Raw genomic sequence first — 18,884 nt, forward strand, 5'->3', positions numbered from 1 at the left:
AAAACAAATAAATTAACACAAAATAATACACTATAATAATGTTCAGAATAATAGTGAACACAATACTGAAAATTTTTGGACAGCAATTTAAGAAATCTTGCATCCCAGCCAAAAATTCAACCCTAACCCCTCTCCCAATAGCCCACCATTTGAAACTGCAATACAATTCAACTCTTATTTCATAGACAGTATAGCATCTCTAACCAAGGTTGCCCCAACATCTAATCCTAACCTTGTCCAGCAGCCATGTTATCACCATATCCACTTTTCAAACCTGTGTCCATATCCTATATAGAACTACTCTTAAACTCAAACCATGTTCTATTTCAGCTGATGACCTTCCAAACGAATGCCTTAAAATAGCAGCTGATAGCATTGCCTACCCTGTCTCAAGCCTTATAAACAGATCAATTCAGGAATCCCACATTCCCTCTCTCTGGAAAAAAATCGCAAAGGAGGAAATTCAACAGACATTACTACGTTTATACCTATAGCAATCGTATCCCCTCCTTCCAAAATATTTGAAAACTGTATACAACAATAATTGCTAAACTATCTCCTACAGGAAGAACCATTACCCACCCCCCCCACAACATAGATTCCATCCTTCTCATACTACTAATACTGCATTTCTAACCTACATGCTTTCTGTCAATAAAGCTAGAGATAATGCCAAACTAGTATCCTCCATATTTCTAAATTTGTCCAACGGCTTTGACACGGTTTGTCACAGCAAGCATCTACTTCAAATGTCCTCATTAAGTTTCTCTCAGCCCACCCTTCTATGATTCAAATGCTACCTGTTTAGTAGGTATCAGTCAGTAAAATGGCATGCTACTCTCACTCTATACCTCCCAGTCACCAGTGGTGTGCTACAAGGTTCTATCCTTAGTCCCCTCTTCTTTAACATTCTTACCAGCACCCTTCACACATGCACACAAAAGACCTCCCTAATACATTACACAGATGTCTCCACATTCATTTGCACATCTGCCAACATGGCACACCACCAAAAAATTACTCGGGGAAACATGACTTTGAAACTCACAACTCATGCAAAAAAACAAAGTATTACTTTTTTCCCACAAATCCCTCTCGCATTTTAAAACAATATTTAAAGTTCTCTCTCTTAATAACACAACCATTGAAATCACTTCTCATAGCAAATTTTTAGGGATGATAGTGGATGATAATCTTAAACTTGACCTGCATCTACAAAGTTGTATAAGAAAAACTCACCAAAAACTTTCTCACCAATGCAACTAAAACTGCACTTGCCACTACTTATCTCCTTCCCACACTTCTTTATGGTGCTCCCATCCTTACTAACCTCCAGGCATCACAAAAATAAAAATGTGAACAATGTTATAACAAATTTGCTAAATTTGCAGCAAACCCCCTTTCGGAATCCACCACTGTATAGCACTAAAAAGCCTAAATTGGTTAGAACTACCTTATCATCTAAAATATAGACAGCTTCTTACCACCTACCTTACTAACTATTCTTACCTTACACCTCCTTGCTTTCCCTTTTTCACTCACTTCCTTACATCTTATCAATTTCTCTTCCCTAGCTTTCTCTCTAAATATACCATAAAACTGCTTTTTCTCTCACTTCATATTGTAATTCGTTTGTATTATACTAACTTACCTTTAATTTCTCTATAAACTGGATAAACTTTCTCTAAACATTAAATCATTGTCATATAACCTATCTATTCTTAACCAATGTTTTCATTTTATGTCTAATTTGGCATAATTATTTAAACAGTAGATATTTTTTGTATTATTTTGAGGATAGTCAAATTATTGTTCTTAAAATGGTTTGTAAAACTTTGCAGCTTTTCTCCCAAGGCCTCCACTGAAAAAACAAAACTCTACCCATCAGACTTTCCCGGTAATCAAATGTCAATAAATAAATAAATAAAATAAATAAATAAACAATGAAGCTAAGCAAGTCCATAAAAATTAACAACTAAAGACAAGTTTCTAAAAATCAGTAGCATAAGGACTATACTTCAAAAGGCAGACTAAGAAACCTTCAGTTTTAGGTTATACACTGAGGACAAGGCAATCAGATGGCACAGAAAATGGTCGGAAATTACAATGAATTGTATTGCTAGTCATATAACGCAACCTCTTCCTAACCTACTTCCCTCTAAATACCCCACTCTGACTCTGCCTCTCATTGATCTATCAGTGCGCCATCTCTGATATCCACTCTGTATATAATACATATATATTGTTTTGTCAGTCACTCTGTATAAAATGTCATTTGATCAATTACCTTTATACCCTCAAGGCAGCTATGATAGTCACTTTATATAAATTATGTGTATATACTGCATTTTGTCTTTCACTTTGTCTATAATGTCATGTATCTTTTCTTTTACCCCCAGGCTCAGACAAAAATAGGTCTCTTGCTTTTTTTAATTTCTCAAAGTCTTTTGAGTTTCTAATACCATGATGAGAATGGGCCCCATTCCTAAGTCAAAATATGAATACATTTCATGAAATTAGAATTGTTTCAATCTTTGATGTTGGCCAGAAGTGTTTTTCATAGCACCTGCAATGTGCTCAGTAATAACTCCTTCTGCAATTCGTACAGAATTACATGCATCGGTAACATATCTAAGTATAACTGTAACTTCATTTTTACTAAGACCCGTTGCTCCTACTATTACTGGAACTGTCTTGGTATCTGTCTTCCACATTGCCCTAATTTCTGCCTGCAAACCCTGGTATTTTATGACTTTGTGGCTCTGTCCACGTAAGACACTGTAGTCATAGGGTGTAGCAATTTCAGTGATCAATGCTACTTTTGTCTTCTTTTCATGGACTATTACATCTGTTTTATTCTCACATTTATGTTTTGAACTGTTGGTAATGGATGATCCTATATGATATAGACTTCATTATTTCTATAATGCTTTGTGGCTCATGTTTCCAATGTTTTTCACCTATTTCAATATTATAATGTTTGCATGATTCCCAATTGAACAGTCTTGCTACATTATTATGCCTTTCAGTATACAGTCCTTTTGACATTAGCATATCACAACCAGCAACAATATGTGTGACTGTTTCCAATTCTGTTTTCCAAAATCTACATTTGTTTGTTTCTACCACATACTCAATGGACTTTGTAAACGAACGTATACATAGTCCACTATCTTGGGCCACCAATATTAACCTTTTGTATTTTGGTTTAAATTCATCACTCCTTAACCATTCCTGCATTTGATCCTGATCAACATGAGGTTGTTCCAAGAGTTTTCTAAACTTACAACTATATTTATGTATTTTCCACATTTCTTGTCTTCTCATCTGATCCTTCATCTTCTATTCTATTCTTTCTTTTGTTTTTTGGCATTTTAAGTTGCTACCCGATTTTTATTTACTTCTGGTTTGATTTCCATTCTCACTTGACGCTGATATGCTTCTGCTAAATTAAGCAGAGAAGCCATCTTAGACTTGTTATCCTCACGTTTCAAAACTTTCACTACATTTGGATCTTGAGAAGTCAGCAAATATGCATGCAGTCCCATGACTGCAGATCTCTACATGTAATCAATTTGAAGAGACCCATATCTCCTTTAGAATGGGGAATATATAATCTTGGTATGCACTGATTTTTATAAATCATTTGATGAGCATGAAATATCCTTCTTGTTTTCCTGTCCAACCTATCCAACACATTTTGAGGCCAGTCAATCACTCCAAAACTGTAAGTTAGGACAGGAAGAGCGAATTGGTTTATAGCTTAGATTTTGTTCCTAGATGTCAATGCTGTTTTCAGTATTAAGTCTTCTAAAATATTCCTTACTAAGTTTTATTCACATTGGTCATATTTTATTGTTGACCTTCATCAATTCCCAAATATTTATACCCTCCCTCTTGCTCAAGTTCTTTTGTGTCACATTCTTATCCCAAACTGATATTTTCCTGGTGCTGCAGATTTTCTCACTTTAAAGGTTGCTTTTGCACATTTGTCAAGACCAAATGACATTCTTATATCATCTGAAAATGTTTAGACCACTTGCAGATGTGCTTTCCGTTTCTCATCTGATGAACTATACAGTTTTAAATCAGCTATAAAAAGAAGATGAGGAATCTTTACACTTTGTTGTTTTCTGAGAGCCAAATTGTAGTCATGACCTAATCTGATAAATAGACAATTTAATGGGTTAATGGCAAGACAAAATAGCAGTGCTGACAGAGAGTCATCCTGGAATATTCCCCTTTTGAATTTTTATCCCTGAAATAATAACTTGTCCTTCATCATGGCTTAACTGCAAAGTGGTTTGCCACTGCTTCTTGCTCACTTAATGTAACCGATCAGTGTAGGGTGTATTCTAGACATTTTAAGCATTTTTTCATCCAAGAATTTGGGATCTGTCAAATGATTTTTCATAGTCTATCCATGCCTTACTTAGATTCTTCCCCTTTTTACAGTTCTCCAATATGACTTTATTTAACAACAAATGATCCTTTGTTCCACATGACTTTCTTTTATTACCATTTTGTTCTATTGCTATGATTAAATTTTCTTCTACATGACTATAAACTTTGCTGGCATCAATTCCAGTGTATAGTTTATATGCCATCAGAAGTTATTGGGCTATAGTTTTTAGGATAGCTTGCAGGTTCAGTCTTAAGTAGGAGTATTGTTTTTCTTATTGTTAACCAGGCTGGTGTCTGGTCAGGGTGTGTATATAAATAGTTCTTACTCATTGCTAAATCTTCATGTAAAGATGTTGATACTTTTAACCAGAAGTTAGGAACTGCATCTGGGCCTGGGATTTTCCAGTTAGGAGCTTTTCTTAACTTTGTTTCAATCTCTCTGGCTGTTTTTTCATCCCATTTCATATCCTGTACATTTGAACTTCTTAATCTTTCTTTTACTTCTATCCATTTAGCATCTTTTTTATGTTCCACAGGGTCTCCATAGATTTTCCCCAAAATGTATCTATTTCTTCTTTTTTCTATGGTGTTGTGTTTTAATTCCTTTTGCCTTGTTTCCCAATTCTCTATAAAACATTTTGGGTCATAAGTAAACTGCTTATTTTGTACTTTTCCTTTATATTAATCTGCAGTTCTTCTAAGTTGTTCTGCCTGTGCTGATATTTTTAGTTTATTATTTATGATAGTGTATGAGAGATCCTGAACTGTTCTGATACCACACATTGCTTTTATCACGTCTAGCTTCTGAGTATTTTTGTTGATCTGTTCCCTCTTCTATATTCTTCTAACGGTGACACTTCTTGTGTTAATTGCTTTATAGTTTCTATTCGATACTTCCATGATGGCATTTGATTTTCTCCCCTTCCTTTCCCTTACTAGCTTGTGTTTATGTGGAAAGACATTGTTTGTTATTAATTTAGCACTGCACAGTAATATATCCCGTTTACTTCTGCTATATCACATGAATCTCTATGGATAGTCCTAATTACTGTGTTCATTTGTTTTATCAGACTTCTAACGTTTTGGGTTTTATTGACTTTCTGTAGTCTATTTCTTACATTGATTTTAATATGTCTGTCCATTTCTATTAAATCAAGCAACTCCTCTCTTAGATCATTTCCTTCTAACCTGAGGACACATTCTGTGTTTTCCTTTTCTTGCAGGCATTCTATAGAAAGTTCCAGAGCATGTTCCTGTGCCACTTTCTCTTCAGTTTCATCCTGTGTCATCCATTGCTCTTTCATATGGGAACTCACTGGCCTTTCACTCCACAACATTGACTGCATCAGAGATGCCACAGTTTCCTGTTCCTTCTCTTGCTGTGCAAATCCAACTGAACATTTGTACTGGTTTCCTGTGAAAGGCTCTAAAGTATCTTCATATGACAACTGATCAGATGTTTCTCACTTCACTGGTTTCTCCTTAATTTGGGGATCCATTGCTTTATCCTGCCGGGATGTTATCTGAGTTAGATTTTCTACACTAAATTCTTCACTTTGCAGGTAATCCATAACCTCAGTTTCTATTAATTTAGATTCTCCTTTACTAATCCTCTTTTCTATTTTTCCTGTTTGTTTTCTTATTTTTGTATTGTAAAATTTCCATGAAATTATGCCTTTGCCTGTATTTCTCTTTGAATATCATTGGGGCTGCCTTTTTTGTGTGATTAATTTAGCTTTCTCCTTTGCATAAATATTGCACCATATCAGATCTGTCTTTCTTTCCCATGTCCATATTTCTTTTTTTATACATTTCAAAAGTCTCTAGATTTTGTTCTTTATATTTTCTCACTTCCTCAGTTGCTTCTTTTTCCATACGGCCCAAGGTTTCTTGGTCTATATAATGTTTTTCAAAAATCTGCTATATTAATGAACACATTTTTTTTTTTATTTGAAACTTCTGACAGTTTTTATTTTGGAAGTCTTTTTCTTTCCTCTAATTTCTTTCTTAATCTTCCAGTGGGATTAGTGTTGTATCCCAGTAAAAAAATTCAAAATAAAATCAAACAAAATCATATAGTACAACTGGGTATATGGGCTGAATACACAGATGTCACCTGCCTGGGTACCATGCAGTGATTTTGTCCTGCTTACAGAGTGGTGAAAATAAAGGTGATGTGCAGTTCCTATGTATCGTATGTTACCTGTTTAAGTACATGAACAGGTATATTTGCCTTGCTATATGTATGGTATGCAAAGTTCATTCATATACCTTTAATTTTAAACAACACAGTTTTGTGCCTATGAGCATCCTAAGAATTAATTTCATACTGTTAAATTAAAAAAAAGCCAGGAAGCACAAACATTTAATGTTTTTTAGGTTTAAGACTAACTAAAGATACCATAAGAATGCTTATTTTAAAGAATAATTCTAAAGTATCATATCCAAAATATATACAACTAGATAAAGAATGAAATGGGATAGACCAGTACAGAATTAGGAAGCATCTGCATAGCTTTCAACATGGCAAGACATGTTTTCTGATCAGGTTCTTCAATACTTACCTTTGATGAAGGTTTGAAACTCTTCATGAGAAATTTTCTTTGCTTGTAAGTCAATCTTCAGTGCCATCAGTAATGTGAAGAGGAATTTGTGATCTTCATAGAGCCCTCGAGCTGTATATTTGAATACTTCATATGTAAGATATTCAATAATATTAGCAATTCTTTTAGCTGTGATCTGGGACTTTGCAGATTTTTCCATTGACATATCAAAAATCCCAAGGAACTGTTTTAAGGAAGTTTGATACATTACATTTACCAGGCTCATTTCTACAATCAGGAAGTAAAGAATGCTTCCGCGTGAAGCTACCAAGCGATACTCCTCGCGAGCTGCGTTGATCTTCACTTCAGTTTCAGCAGCTGTACTTAATTTTTCACTAACCTAAAGATAAAGAAAATGTGAATCTTACAGGTATCACCATACAGTATTACTGGAGGCAAATTTAATTTTCTGCAACTGTAATAATGTAAGTATATATCCCATATTAGTCATAACGTTGCTGTACACTACAGAACAGGAAAATGTTGCGTAAAGTTAAACAATATTTATGTATGTCTGGACCCCATACAACAGGCAAACAAAGACATACAACTCCATCAATAAAACAAAAGAATGAATGACTTTTAAAAAGGAAGAATTAATGATGCAGTAATAATTCACATTAATTAGTTCAGTGAGGTAAAGCTTCTCTAAGACTTTCCAACTGACTTATTCCTATTGGCCATTTATTTTTTCTGAAGTACAAATAATTCATAATACTAAATGGCTAATTGAACTTATGCTATAATTTTGACTGGACCTAAAATTGAGGGGTTTATTGCTTAAGCAGTTATGTGCTGGGGAGGAGGAGTCTTTGGTATTATTTTTTTCCATCATGGCAGGCTAGTACTTCCCAGTCGTCCATTCCTATGGGCTGTACATAATGTAAATAATCCAGGAAATATTATAGCTGTCATTGCTTCTGCTCTTTGGGCAAGCCCACATAACAAAGTTAGACATAAATAAGGTCATAATAACATTTTTGTCCTTCTGGAGTGATCTGCTCTTTATTAAAAATAACCTGACTAGACCTGTCCTGCAAGTATTTATCCTGCCTTGGATTTCTGTTGGGCTCCAGGATTCATGCAGATGCACCATGTAGTTTGTTGCTTCAGATGCAGATTACTGATCAATATGCACACAACAAAACAACACAATAAGTTGTGCAGTAAACTAGGAGCTGGCAAGAATGGTGATCTGTATCTTCCTCAGAGGTACAGACAAACATCTCTACCAAAGTTATAGACACTACAGTTACCTCATGTTGTATACCTGCTTATATTGGTTATGTTCAGTACTCACATTTTGAAAAAGCAAAAGATTTATTCAGCTGAAGACACCATCAACGATTGTATAGTCAAGTGTCTCTGAGAGCTAAAAATGGAACAGATGTTCACTTCAGCTATGTTAATGGAGTTTAGCTGATCTATGGCCATTTATTATGTATCCCTCTTTCTGTTAGGCTTGATGTATTTTATTATAGCAAATCCCTGGTTGTACTAAGGTTTGCTGGATATTGTTACTATTGGTCAAAGGAGACAAAAAAAGTTGCATAAGCATACTATGTAACCTGAATGCTGAACTCCGTGCTTCTGTGCTGAGCTTGCCTTAAGCATTCTTTCTGTTGTTTGCCACCAAATCTGGGTACAAGATGACAGATATATATGGGGCAAACACTACTGCTCAGGGACAAGCTGCTGTGAGGATCTAATATACTAGGTATAATTAGTTGCCAGCTACCCCATAAAAAACATAAAAATCATGGTAATGGAGATGCTGGGAAACAGTGGAATCATTCAATTCTAAGCCCTGCTGGCAAGATATAAAATTACAGACACTGTGAACAGCTGTAATGTTTTCTGTCCCAAGCTACCTTCTATGGCATCTGTTTGCTCCATAGCCAGCCTGTCATAATGATGACAGAATATTAATAACGCTCTACATAAGGTTTCTGCCACCATAGGCCTTTGAGTCAGTGTCTGTAGAATATGTACTCCTAAAAGTATAAGAGGTGCTTCGTGCTTTACTGAATACCTAATTCAGTGGTTGACTTATGTTCCTGTCAGCTACTGGACTACAACTTTAGTTCATTATTTATTTGTTTGTTTGCTTGTTTTTTTGTGCAAATAGGCTGTTCCAAAGACCCACTTCATCGATCACACAGGTACAAGCATGAGCACAAAATATGACAGCAAAAATGATACAAATAACAATGCACACAAATTGTATGTTTCTGAAACACCAGCAGCATATAAACGAAACAGCAAGCACATATTAACAATTCTGTAAAATATGCATTATATGCAGCATCTAATAAGCACTTTATATGAGTTTTACAAAGCAAATATGTACACTTTATAGCACTTACTGTCAACGGGTGAATTTCAAAGAATTAATTAATGTGTTAAGTTGCATAATTTTCAGTATATTAACAATATTTGTGTTTGCTAATGCACTATTCACTGTAATCAAACCAAAGCAGGATCCAACTATGTTAAAGGCTCTTTAATCTGGAACTATTCTCATTTAGATATTTTAAGAGTTAAATGACAGAATTGTAGGCTGAACTAAGCTAGAAGCCTTCTAGCTTATCAGTGGGAGTGGGAGTGGTAAGTACTAGATAGCTATCTACTACAAGAGAAGTGGTTTCTGGCCCAAAAATTGTAGTTTATTGGCTGTTTGGGCAGTTTTCAATCTCTTCCAACTTTCTGGTTTAAAAGCCCATGTTTGCATGGGTTTGCCCTTGTTTAAGTTCCGTGGATCCCGTTTTGGCATCCTGCAGAGTGCAGACTATAAGAGCAACTAGGAGAAAGAGAGACTTTAAGTGCCTTTTTTTAATTTTTTTCTGAATTTATTGCTTTCTGCACTTGATTAAGGTTGCTTTTAATTTAACTGCATTTATTTAAACTGTATTTGCCTTAATATTGCTACACACTCAAGTGTTCTAGCTTGCACTGCATTTATAGTGTTTTTTTTATTACTGTTTAACTGCTTTTCTGCAAAAAAAAAAAAAAATAGTTCTAAGCTTGTTTCCCATTTCCTGTAACTAATCGAGTCCAAATACAGATTTGCTGTATCCAGGACTGTTTTGTAAGTTTTTGAGTCCCCCAGACCTTTTTGTGTTGGAGGGAAGTCTTCTAGCTTATCAGAGGGAGTGGTAAGCATTAGGTAGCCTATCTACCACAAGTGGAGTGATTCCTGGCCAAGAAATTGTAGTTTATTGGCTGTTTGGGCATTTTTCAATCCCTTTCAACTTTCCAGTTTAAAAGCCCATGTTTGCAAGGGTTTGCATGCTGTGCAGTGCCACTAAACTGAAGTATATTATTACCTTTGCCAGAAAGTCTGCTCTTCAATTTTTCCCTTAGATCTTGCTAGATCTCTTCTCTCTTGTACTTTAATTTGCTTATTGCCTAGCGCTTCATCAGGCTTTTTGTAGTAATAATTGTTGCACACATAAGTGCTATCAGCACTAGACATCCCATAAGGAAACAGCTCCAGTGCTTAGTAATGATGACCATCCCTCCTAGCATGTCTAAAGGACAGTTCCCTGTGGTTTCTCCTATTAACCTAGTGAACTTGGGCATTCTGAGGCAGTATAGCAACTGCCTCATGTACACAGAGAGCCCTCTCCTCTTACCTCCCAACCCACAGACTTGTGAGAGATGCACTTATCTCTCCAAATTGGAAGCCATGTACTCTCCAGCCAAGACTGGAAAAGTTGGTCAAGAGGAGAAGGTCAGCACCTGCACCACACCACATGGAACACACAGCCCTCCAGAACACCCACCATCGCAGTTGTCACATAAAAGCACAAAGCACACACCCACCTTTGTGGAGGCTCTCAATAAAAATCTACCCAAACAGCAGAGCCCGCTAAGGCAGAAATGCACTCAACCACCACAACTCAGCACAAACCACAAGACACATAGCTCTTCTACACAGTGTGCTCCTCAACCTAAGACCCTAAGGCAAAACAACTTCCCAATACATTAATCATAAGTGACTCAATAGTGAGGCACACAGATGTCCCACTCACTAGACTGAATAAGGAGAAGGTAACAGTCAGCTGTCTATCAGGTGCCAGAATCCACCACATAACACACACACTCAGGTCACTCCACTACAAGTATGACTTTGTGATTGCACATGTGGTTAAGAATGACCTGAGATGCACCTCCCTGGACTACATGAAAAGAGACATGGTGGAGCTCTCTGATTATGTGGCCCAGGCAGGTATGACCCTAGCCCTGAGCAGCATCCTACCATCACCCAGAATGATACCGCAGTACAAGCAGAAAATGATTGACTTAAACAATTGGCTAAGTTTCTGGTCTCATTCTAAGGGGATCCAGTATCTATCTGCTTGGGATGACATGACTGACAGACCTCGATGGCCTGCATCTGTCACCCCTGGGTTTCCGGGTACTGGCTAAGGCTCTTGCCACCCCTATAGTGCCTTTTTAGAGGGTGTTCCAAAGACCAAATTACCACAGTAACAGCTATAAATAAATACAATCCGAGGGTCATGCTGCTCAACACTAAATCTAAAGATGCACTCACTCGAAACACTTCTCAAAATGGAGAACATCAACATTTCTGCTGTAATGGAGAACTGGTTTAAAGCAGCAGAAGGTATCCCTGTGCTACCAGGTTATAATTAATTTCACACCTTTCATCCCCAGAATATGGACCAAAGCTCCAAAGGTGGTGGTTTCTCCATAAAGGATATGCACACCTCCAGACTAGTAGCCCAGCATAATGCATCTGAGATACTTCAGGTACAACTAACATTGTGTAAGAAGGTGATTCAGGTCGCAGCCTGCTATATGTTCCCAACCATGTCCCAAGACTCTCACTCCATGTTTCTAAATACCCTGGAATCTATTAGGGTCCAACTCAACACCCTCATACTAGGCGACTTCAACTATCCCTCCATCAACTGGGAAAACTATTCATGCACCAATACACTGGCCCAACGCTTACTGGAATACATCAATTCCAATGCCTTGGACCAGATCATTCTTACCCTCACTTGGGGAAGTAACATCCTTGACCTGGTTATTACTAACATGGGTGACCATTGCTCTACACCAACAGTCAATTCCTCCCTGGTTAGATCTGACCACAAACTAATTACCATGGAAATCCACATCTCGCCAAAACCCCCCGTAAAGGTAACCACCATGAAAAACTTCTCCAAAGCTGACTTAGGGCTCCTAAAAATAGAGGTGGCTAACTTCAGGGCACCATGCCAATGGAAAATAAATGCAGGACTGCCGAATCATAAACCAATGCACTGTACGAACATGTACATAAATGCACAGAACTAGCCATATCCAACAGAACTATGATGCTCTCCTTCAAAAAAGGAAGCCAATCTGCTGGTCCCCTGCCATTAATAAACTCTACAACAGAAGGAAGAAACTGTTGCAGAAAAAGGTGAAGTACCAAGACTGGAAAAACTCCCTTATTAGCCACAACAAAAAGTTGAGATCCCTCATCAAATCCTCTAAAGCCATCTATGAAGGCAGAATTGTGGCAGATGCTAAAAACAACAACAAAGCCTTCTATACTTATATCAAAAATCTCCACAGCAATACCCAGATTTGCTCTGAGTTCCTGCACAATGGTACATCCTATACTGAGCTAACAGATATTGTCAACATACTGGCCGACAGATTCAGTGCCAACTTTACCCCCCCCCCCCAAAGGACCCATCACAATACTGGAAGAATGCCAGGCACCCAGCATTACTGCAGCACAGGTTTAAGCTGTGTTGTCCAAGGCCAAGAATACAGCTTGCTTGGGGCCCAATAATATCTCTGGCTGTATCCTACATGAACTACAAAGTTAACTGGCATCACATCTGTGTGCCCTATTAACTCACACCCTCACCTCATGCTTTGTCCCTATTGAATGGCACACTGCTACAGTCATCCCTCTCCAGAAAGGAGAAGTGACTACATACCCTGGGAATTATCATCCCATTAGCGTGACAAGTCTAATATGTAAGGCTATGGAGCACATCATCATGGACCTAATTAACAAGGAAATAGGGAATCTCCAAACTCTGGATCCCACACAATTTGGTTTTGTGAAAGGGAGATCATGCTTGCTCAACCTGGCTGACTTCTCTGAGTCAGTCACCAGAGCTGTGGATGAGGGTAAGGTAGTTCATACAGCCTACCTCGATTTGGTCAAGGCCTTTGGTACCATTCGTCACTCAGGAATTATTGATAAACTCATCAACCTAGGCATCGACCCCTATATCACCAGATGGGTTGCAAATTGGCTCACAGATAGAACTCACAGTGTGAAAGTAGCAGACTCCAAGTCAGACTGCAGACCAGTCATGAGTGGAGTCACACAGGGATCGGTCTTGGGTCCTCTCCTGTTTGGCATCTACTTCTCAGAAGTCCAGGCCAACACAGAGGGGCTCTGGATAACCAAGTTCACAGATGACTGCAAGCTGGGAGCCATTATTAACTCCCCAAGTGATGTAGACATCCTACAGAAAGGCCTCACTGAGACCAATGACTGGTGTGGAAACCATGGCCTTAAGCTTAATACCAAAAAATGTGCCATCATCCTCTTTGAGGAAAAACTCAATTCCCACTAATTACCACATTGATGGGAGCCCACTGAACACTGAAGGTGTTATAAGAGATCTGGGGGTACAGGTTGACAGCAACCTCTCCTTTGACCACCACATTGCCACTGTGGTCAGAAAGTCCTTCTATGTGGCACATCTCATTACCAAGGGTCTTGCATCCAAGAAGAAAGAGGTCATCATCTCTCACTACTATTCCCTCATTACACCAACCATCAAGTATAATACCCCATTTGGCATGTACCTCACTAGACACCTGCAACAACTGGAGAGGCCACAAAAGTACCTCACAAAGAGGTCCTACGCCTTAAACACATGTCCTACATGGACAGACTCAAAAAACTCCAGCTTTTCTCTGTCTCATATTATCTACTAAGAGGCGATCTCTGCTTGACTTACAAATCCACGTCTGACCCAGTTCTGTTAGAAATACTACATCTAAAGAAATCCCAATCCCTCCGCACCACACGCTCCACCACACCTCATTACCACAATCAACAGAATATGCTGGAAGGACAGGTTCATAACCCAGAGACTGCCCATGATCTGGAATAGACCTCCCATACATGTCAAGCAGAGCACCTCACTGGCCCTCTTCAAGACAAATCTTGATAAGTGGATGGGAAATAGAAAGTTCACCCCGGGGATAACTCCAGTGGCTGTACTCGATAGAGGTGCTGGGAACTAATGTTGGGTGGCACAATGCCAGGACAATTCTATGGGCTAGGCTTATAAAAGCTCTAGGGCCCTTAGCCTAGTACACACCTATGAACCTATGAACTGTATCTAACCTTGTTTGAAAGCAAGAGACTGCACTACCATCAATTAGGCTACTAGGCAATTTGGAGAGAATGGAAACTTCCCTTTCCGCAAATGGTAGCATGTAAACTACTCACCAGAAGACATGATGATGTGCTGTAAAACTAGAGAGGAAAGTAGGCCTACAGATTTTACTTTACAGATGTTTGCTTTTTGTCTCATGGTGTGAGTTTGGAAAGGCATGGCATATTCCTGGTTGGAAATTAGCATTCTTTTCCTCCTCCCATTTGCCTTTCTAAACTCAGGTGAGAGGATTCTGTCTGCTCTGTAGTGTAATTTAACTGATCTTGAATTTTGAAAGCAATTCACTCCATGAGGGCATAAACAGATAAGGTAAGGCCTAATTTGATTTATTTTATTTTTATTTATTTATTTTTTATGGTAACTAAACTGTACAGTCCAGTCGATTTTCAGTCATAACTTATTTCCAAGAAAGTGAAATAAAGAAACATACCAAGCAATACTGTGTACAGAAATAAAATCATTACTAATAAAAATACAATATAAACACAACACACACACACAAACATACACACACACACACACACACACACACACACACACACACACACACACACACACACACACACACACGCACACACACACACACACAGAGCAAAAATTAGCACTAAGCTAATGTTAAACTCAGACAAACTGGAAGTGTATATACTTAATATCATTATTACTACTTTCTCCAGGGATACAGAGACTTTTGTTTGAAGCATTTGCTAACAGAAAAGCTCATAATTTGGGAATGAGAAGTAAATATCATTAGTTGATGCTGATCCTATAAAGCAGGGAGTGACCACTGTACAGAGGTATAATAACTTGATGCAGTAATGTCATGGTTGTTGTGAAGATATGCAAAGTAAAATTGAGTAAATAGTTCTAAATACTGCTGTGCAATCCCAGAACAGGCAGAAAATATTCAACAAGGCAGTGGATGCTCAGGAATGGTTTCATTTGGTTAAATGTTGAGGGACTTTTGATGGAGACAGGAAGTACATTCTGAGTCTTACAAGGGCAACTGTGAAGGCTATGTATAGCATCTTAAGAAGGAAAATGCTTAGATCATAGTCAGGCTAGCCTACCTGAAGTACCATATGGTTCATGTCCACAATTTTATATGCAATAAATGACTTACAATGTCCTGTTCCCCATCCAACTTAATATGTTACACTTGAATTGGGTTAGGGAGGAACTCTGCTTCACATTGATAGGGAGCCTATTCCAGAGACAGGGCAGTCTCTGGGATACATACCTGTCTCTCCAGCAGGTCTTATTTATATCACAGGCAAGGTTTAAGTATTTAGAACGGGTAATTCTGGTGCTATTTGTTGTGTGGATATGAAGGAGGTCCATCAGAGTGGGGTCTGGCAATGCCCTGTATGCCAGGCATAGATCTCCCCTCAAAACCCTGTAGGAGACAGAATACAGAGATAGGACCTTTAGGTGATCTGCATAAGACATGTTACTTACAGCCTGTATTCTTTTAGTGAGGAATTTCTATGGGTGTTCTAATTGTTGGCTATGCCTGATTAGGTATATACCAAAGGGGGCATTGTACTCAATGATAGGTCTGATGAATGTCGGGTACAGTGGAACAATGACTTCCTTAGACCTAGATGCTATACCCTTGTTTATAAGTTGCACAACATAGAATGATTTCCTCACTACTGTAGACACACGATGGTCAAAGGCTAGATTACTGTGTGTCCTCAAGTCCCTGACTACTGAGTCAATTTTTAGGGGGTGTGTTGTCAATATGATAGTTATCACAGGTGGATGACTTCCCAAAGGATAATATTATGCATTTCTTGGCATTTAGTTTTAGTCCTTGGCTCTTGACACCAGTTGTTTGCCTGTGTCACCCAAAATGAAGTGGTCCCAAAACAAATCCCTGAGGGTCTCTGCTTGTGACAGGCCTCTTAGTAGAGGCGGCCTCCCCAATTCTAACTTCCTGGGTCCTATCTGTGAGCCAGTTGGCTATCCATCGGGTGACATAAGGGTAGGAAGTGTGAACCATTTGCCCTCATCCATTGCTTTGGTGACCTTCTCAAAGAAGTCCACCAAGTTGAGTAGGCATGACCTGCCCTTAGTGAAACCAAAGAAGTGCCTAGGAGTGGTTAGGTACATTTTTAGCCAATATATTTGTTCCTACTACACTATTCTTTCTGAAAAGTAGTTGTTACTTGTTGAAATGCCATTATTATGAATAATGAAAGTCTCCATACTTAACCTATATAATTAATACTCCACTGCTTATTACTGACCTATATTGTCTAGGATTAGTGCTGGTATATCACTTGCCAAAATCAGAGGAGGAAAATAATTTATAATAATAATAATTACAATTAATTTCTGTGATCCAGTTATTTTTTTAACATTTTATGTATTTAACTATTCACCAAAAAATCTCTAAGTACCACAATAAGGGTTCATGCTTTTGCAGAGTCTTAGAATGTCCTTACATATCAGCTGAATGATGAAAAAGTGAAAAGAGACACAGCATGCCAATGCAGTTTTCAGTTATTCATCTTCACCTAAATAACTGCATCATGGTTTAGGATGTAATGCAATAGCTTTACAGCAGCATATTTTCCATGAATGAAAGATCATGATATGGAGAATGCTATTCTAATACCATGGAGAATGCTCTTCTGATGCCATGGAGAATGCTCTTCTAATGCCATGGAGAATGCTCTTCTAATGCCATGAAGAATGCTCTTCAAGTGCCATGGAGAATGTTCTTCTAATGCCATGGAGAATGCTCTTCTAATGACATGGAGAATGCTCTTCTAATGCCATGTAGAATGTTCTTCTAATGCCATGGAGAATGCTCTTCTAATGCCATGGAGAATGTTCTTCTAATGCCATGGAGAATGCTCTTCTAATGCCATGGAGATTGCTCTATAAATGCCATGGGGAATGCTCTTCTGATGCCATGGAAAATGCTCTTCTAATGCCATGGAGATTGCTCTATAAATGTCATGGAGAATGCTCTTCTAATGCCATGAAGAATGCTCTTCTAATGCTGTGGTGAATATTCTTCTAATGCCATGGAGAATGGTCTTCTAATGCCATTTAGAATGCTTTTCTAATGCCATTTAGAATGCTTTTCTAATGACATGGAGAATGCTCTTCTAATGCCATGTAGAATGCTCTTCTAATGACATGGAGAATGCTCTTCTAATGCCATGTAGAATGCTCTTCTAATGACATGGAGAATGCTCATGGAGAATGCTCTTCTAATGACATGGAGAATGCTCTTCTAATGCCATGTAGAATGCTCTTCTAATGACATGGAGAATGCTCTTCTAATGACACGGAGAATGCTCTTTTAATGATATGGAGAATGCTCTTCTAATGGCATGTAGAATGCTCTTCTAAATGACTGAACACCATTCCTTTTGCTGTAATGTTCCAAAGAAAGTTGGTGCTATTGCCACATTGTTGCTTCTTGGGAATATCAAGAAAGTGTTAAGCTTTGGAGTTTTTTTATGTGCTAGAAATAAATTGGCTTTAACAGAGCATTAAAATGATGCAATATGATCTAAGCACTTAGATTGCAAACCTAAAGTATTCTGTGCAGAATGATATAGATGAAACTTGGAAAGACAGAGACAAAGATTGCTCAAAAGTGCACCCACTAATCAGCAGGAAAGGTGGCCTTTCAACCATCTCGTGGCCTCAGAACAGGATGCCTCAGAAATCACTTGTTTACTTTTATTAGCTCACGTTTATTATTAAGAAGAAACAGGTGGAGCAGAAGGCATCCGGACATTTGACACATGATGATGCTCTGGAGCCTTCTGAAGGAAACCAATGCAAAAGTTCATCTGGAGTGGTACAACAAGGGAAGAAGCAGGAAACAGCGGCAACTCTGACATGGGTAATGTTGTGGAGTGACCGGCTAGTGAATTCCCATGTGAAGGAACAGCAGATGACGCAGGATGCGTCTGAAAAAGATATGTCACAGGAAGATGTTCTGCAACTTTCTGTAGAATGCCTACAGGAAATGGTGAGCAAAGAATGTCCTCTCAGTTTAGAGGAAAATGATCTAAGGGAAGTTTTACTTGACATATAAGAGATGAATAGACATATTAAGATTGATGAAAGAAATAGATTACAGAAAATAAAGAAGACCCAAACTTTTAGAAGTCTGTTAAAACAAATGAACCCAGTAATCAGGACTATTAAGAGAAATTCATGTGATGTAACAGAAGTAAATGAGATATATCACTGTGTAGCTAAATTAATAACAGACAAACTCTTACCACAAAAACATAGAGCAACAAGGGAAAGCAAGGGAAGAAATAAAATGCTACCATGGAAGCATAGAATAGAAAAAAATATAAAGGCGTTAAGACAAGAAGTGCCACTGTTAGAAGAATATAAAGGAGGAAACAGATCAACAAAAATATTTGGAAAGATAAACGTGGCAAAAGCA

General features: G+C 38.0%; 1 protein-coding gene across 1 annotated transcript in view; it reads right to left on the minus strand.

The window, feature by feature from the left end:
- Positions 1-18,884, minus strand: part of LOC122796791 (dynein axonemal heavy chain 5-like) — a 2,204,633-nt gene that overhangs the window by 454,706 nt on the left and 1,731,043 nt on the right. The window contains exon 66 of the mRNA XM_044065521.1: positions 6,969-7,347. Coding sequence (XP_043921456.1) covers positions 6,969-7,347 — 379 coding nt within the window. The remainder of the gene's footprint in view (positions 1-6,968; positions 7,348-18,884) is intronic.

Source organism: Protopterus annectens, chromosome 3.part0, assembly GCF_019279795.1.
Source record: "Protopterus annectens isolate FY-2018-M chromosome 3.part0, PAN1.0, whole genome shotgun sequence".
Taxonomy (NCBI): domain Eukaryota; kingdom Metazoa; phylum Chordata; order Ceratodontiformes; family Protopteridae; genus Protopterus; species Protopterus annectens.